This window comes from Dreissena polymorpha, chromosome 1, assembly GCF_020536995.1.
Source record: "Dreissena polymorpha isolate Duluth1 chromosome 1, UMN_Dpol_1.0, whole genome shotgun sequence".
Lineage (NCBI taxonomy): Eukaryota > Metazoa > Mollusca > Bivalvia > Myida > Dreissenidae > Dreissena > Dreissena polymorpha.
The window spans coordinates 2,812,764-2,828,510 of NC_068355.1; the positions used below are offsets into that span (position 1 = coordinate 2,812,764).

Consider the following 15,747-nt stretch of genomic DNA (forward strand, 5'->3'; position numbering starts at 1 on the left):
CGATAATCTCAAACCTAAAATTCCAATGTGTTAGACTGTGTGAGGTTTATTAAAAGTATGCGACATAGTCAAAGTCAGTCAATGGCAAATTTATATCTGTTTCCAAAGACATATATAGTGTACTCTATAGGTCTTTGCTGTTTCATATCATTTTGTAGCGTCCCATAGACCTATAGAGTATTCTATAGATCTTTCAGCGTCCGTACCAGCCTCGCTCTGAGAAAACTGGACTTAATAAATGTGCGTAAAGTGTCGTCCCACTTAAGCCCGTGCAGTCCGCACAGGCTTATATGTAACGACATTTCACCTACCTTTATTAAGCCATGTTTTCCAGAACGAGGTTCATTGGCTACAATAATTTATGAGATGAACTTTATGCAGTTGTCCTTTCGGGATTACTTTAAAGTCATGGTTGACTATAACATGCCTGATCAGGATAAGTTTTAATGTCATAGCTGGCGGTAATCTGGCTGATTGGGATGAGTTTAAAAGTCATGGTTGACTGTAACTTGCCTGATCGGTATAAGTTTTAATATCATGGTTGACGGTAACAGGCCTGATCGGGATTAGTTTTAATGTCATAGCTGACTGTAACCTGCTAATCGGGATTAGTTTTAATGTCATGATTGACTGTAAACTGGCTGATCGGGACTAGTTTTAATGTCATGGTTGACGGTAACAGGTTTGATCGGGATTAGTTTTAATGTCATAGCTGACTGTAACCTGCTAATCGGGAATAGTGTTAATGTCATGGTTGACTGTAAACTGGCTGATCGGGATTAGTTTTAATGTCATGGTTGACGGTAACATGCCTGATCGGGATTAGTTTAAATGTCTTGGTTGACTGTAACGTGGCTGATCGGGATTAGTTTTAATGTCATGGTAAACCGTAACCTGGCTGATCGGGATTAGTTTTATTGTCTTCGTTGACTATGACCTGTCTTACCTGGATCATTTTAAGCTGTCTAATCGGGATTTGTTTAAAGCTCACGGTTGACTAAAACTTTCCTGCTCGGGATTTTTTCAACTGTCTTGGTTGACTGTAACCTGTCTGTTCGACTTATAAAGTTTATTTGTTCGGCAGGCTTACAGTTTACTGTTTAACAGTTCATTACAATAAACTGCTGTGATAATGTGTCACAACATGAATGGGACGTGTTCAGAACATACATATGCATACTCCAAAAGTAGTACAATGGAAGAACGGTTATAACTATTCGTTTACATTTGATTTTGTGTTCATACATAATACAACAATTTTCTACCATTAAGATGGTGTTTACACTAGTAATTTGACTTTATTATGTATCCTCAGAGATTGACACTTCAGACTATAATATGACATCTGTTAAGTCCCTACGTTTATTTGTTGTTCTACATGTACTACTTTTGTATTTCCTTGTATTTTTACAATCAATTTCTTGTTGAATCAAAGTACCATAGATAACGTAACGCGGTCTTAATAGTTGATAAATATATTGTATACACTGAACTTGATATCAAAACTAGAATTGCTTTAATGATTGAAAACGGCGAGGTTTTGTGTTCTCTTGTCCTAATTATTAGTAGTGCATTGGGCTGCGCTTTCATTTCTAATTACCAAAAACAAACCATATGTCCCCTTTGCACATTGTTTACCATATGCACGAACGTCAATAACGTGGCATGATACCGATATACGCTAGTCAAATTTTCTTTCAAGAAGACGCTGATTGGCGATAATGGATAAATACATACATTAATGCGTTACGTTAGAAGATAACGAACCATTAGATCTGTATCTGGTCTCTAATTGTCTGTCAGGAGATGTGCAATCTTCGCTTATTATTATATCCGTAGGGTAATGTTTATGGTATGGTCGTCCTATGTATTCAACATACTTTTTGCTTTTGTACAACATTTACAAATATTATTTAGCTGTCGTGTGTACACTTTGGTACGACTCATTCCTTTCCCACGCTACCACGTTCCGATAATCCTCTAGTTAAGAATTACATTAACCAGCTAACATTGCTAAAGATCTTTTGCTGTACCACGCCTGTAATTTACATACACTTTCTTAACATATGCGAATAATACAAATACAGTTGAACTTTTGAAAATCTATTTGTTTCGCAAAGGTAGCATGCTATTCCGAATCCATGTGCAGTTCTAAGACTTCATGACCTGAACAATGTATAACAATACTTATTTGGTAAGTGCTGTTTTGCTTCGCCTTTGTGTTGTTTTTCACACAGGTCTTGTTTCCGAACAATTAATAATATTTTTTTTCGAGCCCATATTGAAAACTGTGACCGATTGTATGCAGCTAGCATTATACATGTGTATTAGATTTTGTTTTAAGCAAAGCACTTGATAATCATTTGAACATCTACACATGAACTTAAGATAATTTATAGGAAAGCCAACTACGTTACCGGATTATATTCAAAACGTATCTAGATCTTAATTATCAATCGTTTATGACCTTATTCATACATCAGCTACATCAATGAATATGTTTCTCATAACATAAACAACTGATAATATACAATTATAATTGGTGAAACGGATGTCAAATGTTTTATATGTTCAATATTTATACTCGGGTGTATATTAGATACACGTATCGAAAAACATTTCAATTACGAACATTACGCGCGATATGAAATATCTTCTGTTGTCATTTATAGTCACTATATTGTGATCTTAGATCTTTACATATATCTTACATTTTATATTCACTCAATTATAACAAATTGTATAATTAATCCTTCTTCAGCAAATCATGTACTCAAGGTCACTTTTAAACATAACGCTCATGTCCACAACAAGTTCACAATAAACAAAAACAAACACACTTTTCCCTGATATATTACGCCTCTTTTTATAAATGAGATTTGTGAATAGAAAGTCAATTCGAAGGTAAAGTGGGTGTATTTATACGCGATATAATTGATACCTCTTACATATATTGACAAATTTTTACCTACTGTGTACGTTTTTACCGATTGTATTATTTATTTGTTAACAAAGCGACATCGAGATCACATAATACATTTGCTTTTTATTTAAATTTAGTTTGTTTCAATTTTTTAGTCCGAATTTTTTTTACACATCTCAATTTGCCTATATATGTTTATATATAGGTCCCTTGCCAGTTTCAACTTTTTATTGTATTGCCTTCTTTATAAATTGCAAATACATACGAGTCTATGTCATCCATTTGCAGTTTCAATAAACGTCAGTTTATGAGTTTATAATTTGGACAAAAACACTTTCAACAGTACTTTATCTATACACCAATTGTTTGTGGAAGACGATGTTTAAATCTATTTCAAATAAACTTCAACAAATCCACATTAATGTCGCATAATATTAAATTTTATTTATGACATGCATTTATAGTTTTTATGAGTCGACATAAAGACTTGTATTTGCCATTTTCTACATTTAAAGAAAATTGTTTGAATAAATACGGAATACTGTAAACGTATAAAAATTCGTCGGTATGAAATTTCGTGGTTTAATAAAAAACAACTAATTCGTTGACACGTAATTTCGTGGATTTCAAATAAAAAACAACTAATTCGTCGACACGTAATTTCGTGGATTTCAAATAAAAAACAACTTACCGCCATAATTATTAAAGTTTTAATAAAACAACCAGAGTAATAACGAAGCATAATCTGCTTATCTGTGTTGACAGCAAGACTCGAGGTTAATGTGCACTGAAGCGTGAAAGTGTTTCCGATAATTGTCGATAAGAGCGATAAAGCGGCGCACTTGTGGGTCCCCACTCGCTAATTGCCATCAATGTTGTTTTAACAATATTTGTAAATCACAGCGCAATAGGTCCCCTAGTCGTAACAATTGAGTAATAAGGTCCCCAAAATACAGGTGTGAAAACTGTAATGTCTCTTTTAAGTTTAATTGGCACTAATTGACATATGTGATAAATCTTCAAACGGTTAATTTGACGATGTCCCGTAAAAGAGGATAGTCGTTGATGTACAGTTTATATACCGTGCTTGATTATAAAAGCATTATCATCCAAACACTTATCAATAAAACAACATATCGCATTAACTTGCGTTCAAACAATGTCTCTTTCAAAATGGTTGAAAACGGGAACAGTACCGACACGTTCTCCTACTATGGCAGGATTGCCCGACCCTGCAAAGGCTCTGTCTACGACTGAAGCTTTATTAACACAGGCCGCTAACGATGCAGAAGAAATGGTCATTGGACGTAAACGGAAGCGTGGGGAGTACGCTTCTTACTGTGACGAAACCAGGGCAAAAATTGCGCGTTACGTTTATTAACCATGATGAATAAAACGTATATTTACAAAGATGAATAAAAAAGAAAAACTCGCACGACTTTAGTGTTTTATTAATGCACTGGATGGCGAACAAATCGATATTTTATATAAACACACTACTTGTTATTCATACTGATTAATCATTAACATCGTAGTTCTTATCATACTAAGTAATCATAAACATCTTAGTTCAAACATATTTAATTTACAACAAATTTGTGGAAAATAACAACAACATTTACAATTTTGAAATATTTTAATTAGTCGAGATAAAAGTGTAATGTGACCTATTGAAGTGAAGTTACTATTACAAAAAACAAATATCTCGGACAACCGACAACAAAAGAAAATGGCGGAAATGCCATTCAAAAAAGACCGATTTCGGATTAAAATGTACCAAAAATCGTTGGTACTTGAATTCGTGGTTCGGCGGAACCACGAAATCCACGAAAATTAGTACCACACGAACTTTAATGATTTTACAGTAATTAAATAATAAACTGAGTGTGATGGTAGATGTATCTTATGCATGTGTTAAGTGTGTCCCCAGATAAAAATGTAAGCCACAGGCTAATCAGGGTCGTCCCCGATTAGCCTACGCGGAAGGCATTACGCCCAGTTTTCCCAGAGCGAGACTCAATTGACTTGGGTTATGTACGGAATCCGGAAAGTGCCATCTATAAGCTCGCACTTCTTTCATCCAGGGCGACACTAGACACACGAAGCGATACTTGATATTTTTCTTGACATAACGCCCTTGTGTAGGTAGCCCAAAAGGCAATATATCGTGTTTAATATATCGTGCGTCGACGCGACTGTCAATAAAACTATCGTGCGTCGCCGTGACAGTCAAGAAAAATATCGTGCTTCGCCGCGACTGTCAAGAAAAACATCGTGCGTCGCCGCGACTGTCAAGAAAAATATCAAGTATCGCTTCGTGTGTCTAGTGTAGCGTTCAAAGGGCGACACAAGACACACGAAGCGATACACGATATTTTGCGCGACAGTCGCGGCGACGCACGATATTTTATTTTTCAAATATCGCCCATATTATCCGAATCTCGTGTATCGCGGTCTAATTTCAGACCGCGACACTAGACACACGAAGCGATACTCGATATTTTGCGCGACAGTCGCGGCTACGCACGATGTGTGTACTGTTCAAATATCGCTGTAATAATATCGCCTGTCCACTGTCAGTTTTTTTTATACAGTGTTACAGTAATTTTTAACCATTTATTATTAATATTACTGCCATCGACACACAGATTATTCTAGCATTAGTAAACCGAGTACAGATTAATTTATTTTCATAATATTTCTGATAATATATTGACAAGGACATATGTTTAAAACTATTCAGAAATTAGAACAATGAGGACAATTTAAATCAATTTTAAGACAATATATCATTAAAATCTGTATCACTTTCGATAGGATTGCAGATTTATAGATATCGTTTAACTTCGAGTAAGACATCAATATGAAACCAGAAGATTTCTTGGCAGTACATGTTTAATCATCATTTATAGGTTAGATTATTGACGAGCAACATTAATGTCCAGTCTATTGATACATTAATCAGACGGTATTTTTGTTGCTGGTATTGTTTTACCTTTTAAATACTTTTTATAATGCTTTATCACATAAATTATCGGCATAAATAAAACTGCATACAGTGCAAACAACAATTTTATAATATTCATATTGGTTAACAAAAACGCTTTTGCAGGGCAACAAACGTTTGTTTCATATTGCTTAACAGGGTTCCAGATATAATTTAAATGACTATTTTATAATTATATTCAGATAAAGTTCACACTGTTACTTTTGTGCATGTCAAATATGATTTAAACAAAAGCACGTAATGCACGTTGAACCGTAAAATCGAACAACTGATAACTTAACATTGGGAACTCAGTCTTATATTCAAAATCGGTATTCTAAGCGATTTTCCTATCATTAAGTATACGTTTATATAAAATATTTATGTAATATTAAATATTTATTTATGGCCAGATTGAAGTATAAGAAGCGAATGGCTTGCTATATCAATCATATACATTTAAATTGCTGATCAGAAATAAACATTATTATAAAATTATATTATATCAAAAGATATATATACGACATGATGTACATGCTCAAAATATCGAGTATCTCTTCGTGTGTCTTGTGTCGCGGTCTGAAATTAGACCGCGATACACGAGCTTCGAATAATATGGGCGATTTTTGAAAAAAATATATCGTGCGTCGCCGCGACTGTCGCGCAAAATATCGTGTATCGCTTCGTGTGTCTAGTGTCGCCCTTTGAACGCGACACTAGATACACGAAGCGATACTTAATATTTTTCTTGACAGTCGCGGCGACGCACGATATTTTTCTTAACAGTCGCGGCGACGCACGACATTTTTTTCTTGACTGTCGCGGCGACGCACGATAGTTTTAGTGACAGTCGCATCGACGCACGATATATTTAACACGATATATCGCCTTTGGGGCTACCTATACAAGGGCGATATATCTTGTTAAATATATTTCGTAGTTATGTATTGTCGGAATGCTTAATTAAGTTGCATAAATATGTGGCTACATTATTAATCGTGATTTTGAAAAAATACAATGTCGATTTTATCTGTATATATCTTCAATTACTAAAAACATCTTGCATGGTACATTTAAATTGCGGTACAGCAAATGTATCTGACATGCCGACCTATGTAAAATACGTTGAAAATACCATCACTTGTATCATTCCAAATAAGCATATGCGTTTAAACGTACAGTTTTCCAGTTTCATACTGTTACATTATTATAAAAAAAATAAGTTTGCTTTTCTGATATATTCTCACCTTACATGCCCTGAATTAAATTAATAAGACATTATTTATTTAACAATGAAAAACAACAACAAATAAGTAACTTCAAAAATGAAACCCATTCTTATATATGAGGTATACTCGCCGGGGTGAGTAGGATAGCTCCACTATATATATTTCATATATAATAGTCGAGCTAAAAATGGGGGTCACCAGTGAAAACGAAAAGTTCCCGCTTTACAATCAAGGTTACCCCCCTTTTCCAGAAACGCCAAACTGAATTTGAGATTTTTATATGTGAGCATAAAGATGAGCTAAATGTTCAAAAATTATTATAAATAGATAAAAAAAAGAGGAAAAGCCTATAATATAAATAAACTCATGAACATATAAACAAACATATATTTCATATATCATGTGTGAGATGGAACCTACTCAGTGCAGTAAGATTTGCTAACCTAGTTTAAAATTACACGTGAAATGCGTTCTTCTATAAATAAAACTTGAAAATGTTACAGGGAAATAAGAACATTAATAATTAAGTAACAAGGCACATTTAGTCATTCAATCAAACACGTTTAAAGGAAAATAGATTTATCAATTTATCAATGACTAGTGATACTAGTGGTATTAAACATTAAACTTATTATGACAAACAAAACAAATACATGATTGTCATGGTAGTTCTTTGAAGAACTTCGACAGGTTGGAATAAGTTGTCTCTAAAAGACGCTTTGGCATTGGTGACCCTTGGCTGACCGTCAGAGTTATTCATTATGAAAATGTTCTTGAGACCATCGCGTTCAAAGATCATTTTAAGATGCATAAGGTTGAGTCCAGAGCCTGCTATAATATTTAATGTTGTTGCAGCATTGAACACATGACTGTAAACAAGAACACTCAGTGACTGCAAGTTCCTAGCTTTTTTCTGGGTTGAATTTGAGTCAATAATCTGTCTGGTTTCATTTTCCTCCTGCACAGGTTATCAGCATACAATGTATCACTGAAAAGATAACACCATTGTTCCTTTAAAGTTGATATTTGACTAGTACATGTAGTTATAGTCAGGCAGGTTCATAAGAACTTCAATAAGTTTCAGTCGAACAAAATTATGAATAATTGCAAATTGTGTATGAATAATTTTAACCATTTTTATTTATTAAAATAAAAATATTTGGTCTTTTCTTATTTATTTGGCTTCAATAAGCCTTCTCAAAGTTGTTTCTATAAATTGACTTTTTCTTTATGTTATTTAACAAAACAATCATATACAGATGTCAAATACACAAGCACTTGTATAGGAGTAAAAACTGATATTAGTGTTTCATGAGAAGTGTGACATAATCCATTATGATATGCGTCATCGTTTTTATTTATTCAGACATTCACGACATAACATGTCATTACTAGTATTTTATATGATACACCCTTTTTAACTGGATTAATAAGTTAGTGTAAACACAACAAATATACATTCTTCATCCAAATGATAATACCAAATACATGTATTATCCCTGGATATGAAACTGACTATTAATGTTACATTTTATTTATTACTTAAAACATTGGTTCTACATGATACAGTGTTGACAAAAAGTAATTAACCGTTCCTGGACCACCAATGTTGTTGATCATTGCTAAAAAGATAATAAATATGCAGCATTTTAATTTGAATAACCATAATACATAATTTAGGTGATCACACAGGTAGCAGTCATTGGCATATCATTTTCGGAATAGTAATTTTAGTATTTGGGACATTATATACTTTTTTGTTGTTTGTTTGAGGAAAACATCATTACTTGGTCATAAAATTCAAATATGCTGTCCTTGATTTCCATGCATTTACAACACAACTTTTTCCTAACATGGCATATTTTCTTTTTCAAAATGAAAGCAAATATGAGCCTGATTATGTGGTGAAAATCACTGACAGGGTGCTCTTTTCCTACAATATCTACTTTACTCCAATTATGAATAGTGAAACTGTTATACTTGAAAAAAAAAATTGCATAATCCATGTACCTTCCTGTTCCAAGCTTTGTGTTGATAGCAAAACAAGGCATTCCTTTCTCGAACAGTTGAAGACTCTTCTATACGTAATGGGTTTTGCCGTACAATAACCCGTTCGAATGGCTACAGTCATAACACAAGCATAAATCCACTTTATCCCCTTTGACTGCTCACCAAAAATATTAAATTTTGTAAGTGAAACGGGTTCTAAACGTTATTCTTCACAGTGGTCAAAATTTTCAAGCGTTTGACATTCGTATTTCCAGGAATCGTTTTCTTCATAAATATCAACACTGCCATGCATTAGTTGACGTTTATCATTAACTCCAGTCACATTTATATGAACAATAATAACACTTTATTAATCTTTCTCTTTCAATATAGCAAATTGCTTTTTTGTTAAACGACCCAATCTGTCAGGTACAATGTCGGCCATATTTGTTGTGATTGTATATAGCTAGCGGATCCTACATTTAGTATTTCATAGCGTAATATTCGTAGTTTTCCGCACATTCCCGGATAACGTTCGGAGTGACGGATATATATGAAAGAAGGCGATATTGCACGAAGTTCATTAGAGTGCTAATACCTTAAAAAATGTATCAGAAACAAGAAATATCTTTAAATAAGATATACGGCATTGATAGTTCAATGAATGAGATCAAGGATAGCGAATATCTTTTTCTGTGCAGTTCTTAGCTGCATCACACGCAGTACGGGATGTTACGCGGAGTTTTCGCGGCTTATTTTACATTATTACATATTGCTGGTCATAAACCTATATAAAGATACAAAACAGAAAACCAAAAGAAGAATGGAAGTGAAATTAAAACATATGAGTCAACCGGCCACACGCGAAGTATCCGTATTTATAGGCGCGTTCTTCGAACAAACCTGTTTTAGTGGTTTGTCGGGCATTGCTATTTGATTCGATTATTAACAGTATCGAGAATCATCGCGCTCATGCTTAATACATTAGTCAATATGGTGGAATAATTTTTGTTAAATTAATCAAAAATAATGTTTATTATTGTATTGTTGGAAACACATTAAGAATCTTTTATTGACATACCGTAATTATATTGCTGAATATCTTCATTTAACATATTTCTGGTCTAAAGAAAATTCCAGGTCACCTAGTTCACGGATAGCGTCTTTATTATATAACGATTATTTTACTGGCCGCGAACTCCGGTGGTGACCTGTATATAAACTCTGACATTCACACACTGGCCGCGAATTGACCCGATACCTCGCGGGTAGAAATGCAATGCATTAAAGTGAAGCCTCGCTTCCACTGCTCTTTGTACTTTTACATGTTAACATGTTGACAGGAATATGGAAGTAAGTACTAAATATGAGAACATAGCCTTTAAGTATCATCGCTTTTGCCCTGGCAATCCTCTGAAAATAAAAGGTGCACGCACAAACTGTATTGATGTCGAGAATTGAGTGTAAAACTGCCTTTTCATTAGAAATAAAATTGTTTCATGCAGTAAAACAGTGTTACAAAGACGCGGATATGTTTCCAATGTTCTGGTGGTATACTCAAACCAGCCAATGGAATAAATGAAGTGTATTCATTCGTACCTAGCCGCGGGAAATGTTATTTGAATTTTATTGGACACTTACAAAGGTCATGTAAGGTGAAAAGCTGGCTTAATACAGCTACGCCGAAAAATTCTTCTTACTGTCTCCGTAGACACTCGTATATTTTCGGCCTAGACCGTCAAGTGAGGAACTTATTTTCGCATGAATATGCAAACAATAATAAAAACTATGTCGTACCCAATGCTTAGCAATTTTGCTTCAATAATATTTTTTACACGTTTTATGACACTGTCATGTTATATAGTGATGTTCTGTATTTACAATGCGGGTTACTGAGATCTGCGAAGAACTTCTTTGCAGGGACCTATTTGTTTGTATAGGTCCCTCTTCTTTGATTGCGCATGAATGACCGCCAAGTGGTAAATCGGACTTTTAGGAATTCATTCATTCGTGGATGTTTTGGCAGCCAGCCAATTCTGACTGTCTCAGAAATTGGTATCATTACTGTGGCCTTAGGGCTTCGCCCCAGGCCAAGAAATGTTATCAAACGGCATAAAACACTGACAACATACTTACTATGCTGAAATGCCACCATGATGTGTTAATGTATTTGGTGTATGAAATTTGTGTTGTTGGAACGAAATAAGTTACAAATAGTAATGTATCAATCTATTTATGGACTAATGGGAGTCACTTTAATATTTGCATACGACAAAAACCTCTGCGCGCGACCAAATTCATCAACCAACCAATAGACCAGTGGGTCCCATAACGTCATCATATATAGCTAGCAGCTCTACAACCTTACATTCGAATTTAGTTTTATGTATATTGACGATCGTTATATCAGTACGTTTACAATTTTTATTTTTACGCTGATGTTTGACATCGTTGTCAAGACATTTGTAAATCACACACGTCTGCATTAATTTAATACCCAGAAGTATACCATATACACTGTATATGTTGTAAACAGCTACCCAGACGGCATGTCTTAACTAAATAATACAATCACTTTATTTGTTTGTCTATATTTTGCAGTAAAATGCAGTTTATTTGCTTACAAATTCATTAAAACATGTTTTCACACTGTTTTTAAACAAAGCAAGCGCACTAATACTTATAACGTGTTGTAACCCTTACATGGCATTCAAAAACCATTGTGGTAGATTTTATTCTGTTTGCAGAAGGTCATGACAACGTTCATTATGACGTCATTCCCGACGATGTAACAGAGCGTGAGGCAACATCGTTCACCTCACTCCAGGTTTGTTGAGATGCTTTTAGTTGGCTGGCTTTGATATGTAAGGATGTACTTATGGTACAAACACAGTTCATTTCAGTACGTTTCTTCTTCAATATGTGACCTGCAATGTCATACACTGCTGAAATGGACGTTCGACGTAGGGAAGTAGTTTATGCCACAACAGGCCTTACTTTGATTACACATTTTGTATTATAAGTAACGGAATTGAATATAACAAGCCAGTTAAACAGGTTTGACTGGCCTTTCCAAAAGTTCAATGCATTCGTTTGTTATTTAAACCAGTGTTTCAATAATATCGCGGTTCTTGACTAAAGTATGTTTAACTCCCTGCTTAAGTTAAATTAATCATTATATTACAGCTGATGCATTTGTTAACAACTTAAAGGCAATTTTAAACATACAAACATACAGGTCTAACCTATTGTAATATCTGTATGACTTGAAACCGGTTTCAGTACAACTAAATTTAAGTGTCAAAGCATAGAATCAAGTTGTAGTCATATTATGCCGTGTTTTTTTCTTACCTTTCTGTGTTGTACACGAATTTGGTAATGCGCCATGAATAAACGTCTAGTCGGTGAACAAAAGGTTAATTATAGTCGTTTCTTTTTAGTTTTATTGCTCCCCTGATTCCTTTCAATTAATCAACAGGTGACAGAAATGAATCTCTACACTGCCTTGAACGTTAGACTAGAGAATAATATTGAAGCACCGGACAACGACAGTGCACTCGAGACACATTACGCAGATGTCGAAATTCCAAGAACGACGGTCTAGGGCAGACCAATACCGATTCCGAACCCAAAGTTTATTATTTTGTGGTTAAATAAGGTACACATTTAATCAAGTCTTTGAAAAAGGCTTAGATATGTTTAGGTTTAAGATTGAACTTCACAGATGTTGAATTGCTAAACATCAAATTAAGCTTATGTTTAAATATATCAACATATATTATAAGACAATTTAATTAAAATCAATAGTTTATAAAAAAAAACGCGTGCATTATTGTTTAAAGTTCAACTTCCAAAGACATTTTTAATGAAGTGTGCTTGAAACCAGCATCTCAGAAAGCTCAGTTGTGTAAGCGCCTCTGTAGCGTCCCGGCGTTAAGAAAATAGAAACCGCACCGGATTAGTGAATTTCTAGATTTCATCAAATAAAAAAATGACTACCTTTTTTAAGCTATTTGTCACCAATCCTGTTTTCAATATTTTTAAATGACCTTGAGAGCCATATTCTTATACGCGACGGTAAAGGTGTTGAAATACCTGATCCATCTAGTGCATATCGCTGGCTGAAGCTACTTGTTTTGTTATACGCCGACGACACTATAATTCTGTCAGACGATGACAAAGATTTTAAAAGATGTTTAAATGCATGTAATGAATACTACACACAATGGAAACTCAATGCAAACACTAACAAAACAAAAATAGTCATATTTGTGGCTAGAAACATCGCGAGGTATAAATTTTACATCGGCAGAAGTGAAATTGAAATTGTTTTCAGTAAACGGCTTATTTCTAAGCGCACGTCAAAACAATGTTGAACAAGCTAAAAAAGCAATAAATTTACTTTATATCCGTGCAAATAATTCCGATCTGCCACTGGATTTAACGCTAAAACTTTTTAATCACAAGATTGTACCAATACTTCCTTACGGATGCGAAATACGTGGCTATCAAAACATAGACATTATTGAACGCGTACATAGGGAATTCCTAAGAATAATGACTATGTCTCGCCAAAGTACTCCGTCATATAGGCTATATGGCGAACTTGGAAGATAAGCGCTATCTGTCACTATTTACAGCAAAATGGCTAGGCTAGAATTATTTCAGGTAATAACAACAAATATTCTAAAAAAAATGTATATTACCCGTACCAATAACAATTTGCATAACTTTAAATGGATATCTAAAAAAAACAAATATTAGTTATGACAGGAAAATCGATCGTGTGGCACGAACAAAACTCGTCCAGCATGAATCACTTCAATCTAAACGTACACTTATTGATCAATACATTCAGCAGTGGCATGTAGACATGAACCAATCAAATAAAGGTAAATTGTATAATTCCTTTAAAAGCAATTTTGAATTCGAGAATTACCTTAAGCTGCTTCCAAAATCTAAGTATCTACCCATATTGAAGCACTGCTAATCATCATTTCCCAATCGAAACTGGTAGATGGAACGGCACACCCGAAATAAATAAAAGTGCACTTTATGTAACGAAGGCTACATTGGCAATGAAGAACATTACATTTTAAAATGCACTCAATTTACTACCGATAGAATCGATACAACCATGTTGTCAAGTTTGCAGTGTTAATAAACTTAAGTATATAATGTCCAGAGAAAACGTGGAATCTCTATATCAATTTAGTAAACTTACTCTTTTGAGAAATATCAAATAACTCGATTTTACCTAGTTGTGTTTATGACCCTAGATACATAAAGTTGAAAACAGCGAGTCTCTTAGATTCAAATTGTTCCAGGAAATTTAACTTTTTTGTCTTTGTCTGATTTTGTTTTCTGTGCAATTTTATGTAGTTTTGTTGTTGTTGTTACTTGCATATGAGTGTACCACGTTAATCGTGAAGCACATGTCTTTTAAAATATTGTATAACTAAATATTTATTATTCCTCTTACTGCATACATGTATGCATGAGATGTTAATGAAGTTGTGTTCTGTTGTGTTCTGTTCTGTTAGCGCTTTAACACTGTGTCTACATTTTATTTTAGATCAAGGGTTTACATTTTTTCTATGCGATATCTTTCTACCAGTAAATTGATTCATTTATATTTAAATTGTTATCAGTAATATTTACTGCATCTTATAAAAAAATAACTGATTGATACAAACTTGTTTTGTTCAAGCATATTTTAATCTATATTGCTTCCAAACGCTTATGAAGAACAGAATGACGTGTGTAACATATATTGAAGTAGTTACATTTAGTTGTTTATTCACATACAACGATCTCCGTTTTTAAATATGATCAGCTACTCATATATACTCATGTATCAGCATAATAATAACCACATGACATATTTACATTGCTGAAATCCTCATAAGATTCGACCCCCTCAACCCCCAAAAACAAATTGCATCTGAAATCGATCACATAACGGAAATATAACACACACACGTATTGGCAAAATGATAATGCAGGTTAATATAGTCATGAGATTTCGGCTACACTCTACGTACTCCTACGGAAAATGTAAACTTGGAAACAAAAATGGACATGCCTATAGTGTACTCAGAACCTAATTTCGCAAAAACGTCAACAATTATTAAAAATGTTTAAACACATTGTTTGTAATTACTATGTAAATATGTGAATTCTGTAAATTAGAAACACTAATACCATGTAATAATGTATGTAAATAATGATATTATGAACGTGTAGAGCTATTCAAATCTAACAAATTGTTATTTTCTAATTGGTGTTTTTGTGTGTTATTTCGTATGTTTTCTTCTTTTCTTCGCTCCTAAAATTCCGCTTTATAACTTATTTAACATTTAAAAACCTTGCATTCGTGTTTGTTACTAAATATGTATATATATTGCCTTAAACATGATATTTAAGTAATTAAAAATAAAAATTCTGAAAAATATCTGAAACAGGCATTATACGTAAATGTCATCTTATTCATTCACTTGACATTCACTTTGTTACCTAAAATATTTACTTCATCAATATGTTTGATATATAACATGTTCATGTATAACTCATTATTAGCCGGTCATATAATGTATGTGTGTTTTGTTAATATTCAAAAT

General features: G+C 33.7%; 1 protein-coding gene across 1 annotated transcript in view; it reads left to right on the forward strand.

The window, feature by feature from the left end:
* The window catches only part of LOC127864895 (hepatocyte growth factor receptor-like), a 30,769-nt gene extending 18,791 nt beyond the window's left edge, over positions 1-11,978 (forward strand). The window contains exon 7 of the mRNA XM_052404785.1: positions 11,875-11,978. Coding sequence (XP_052260745.1) covers positions 11,875-11,963 — 89 coding nt within the window. The 3' untranslated portion in view covers positions 11,964-11,978. The remainder of the gene's footprint in view (positions 1-11,874) is intronic.
* Positions 11,979-15,747: the final 3,769 nt, after the last annotated feature.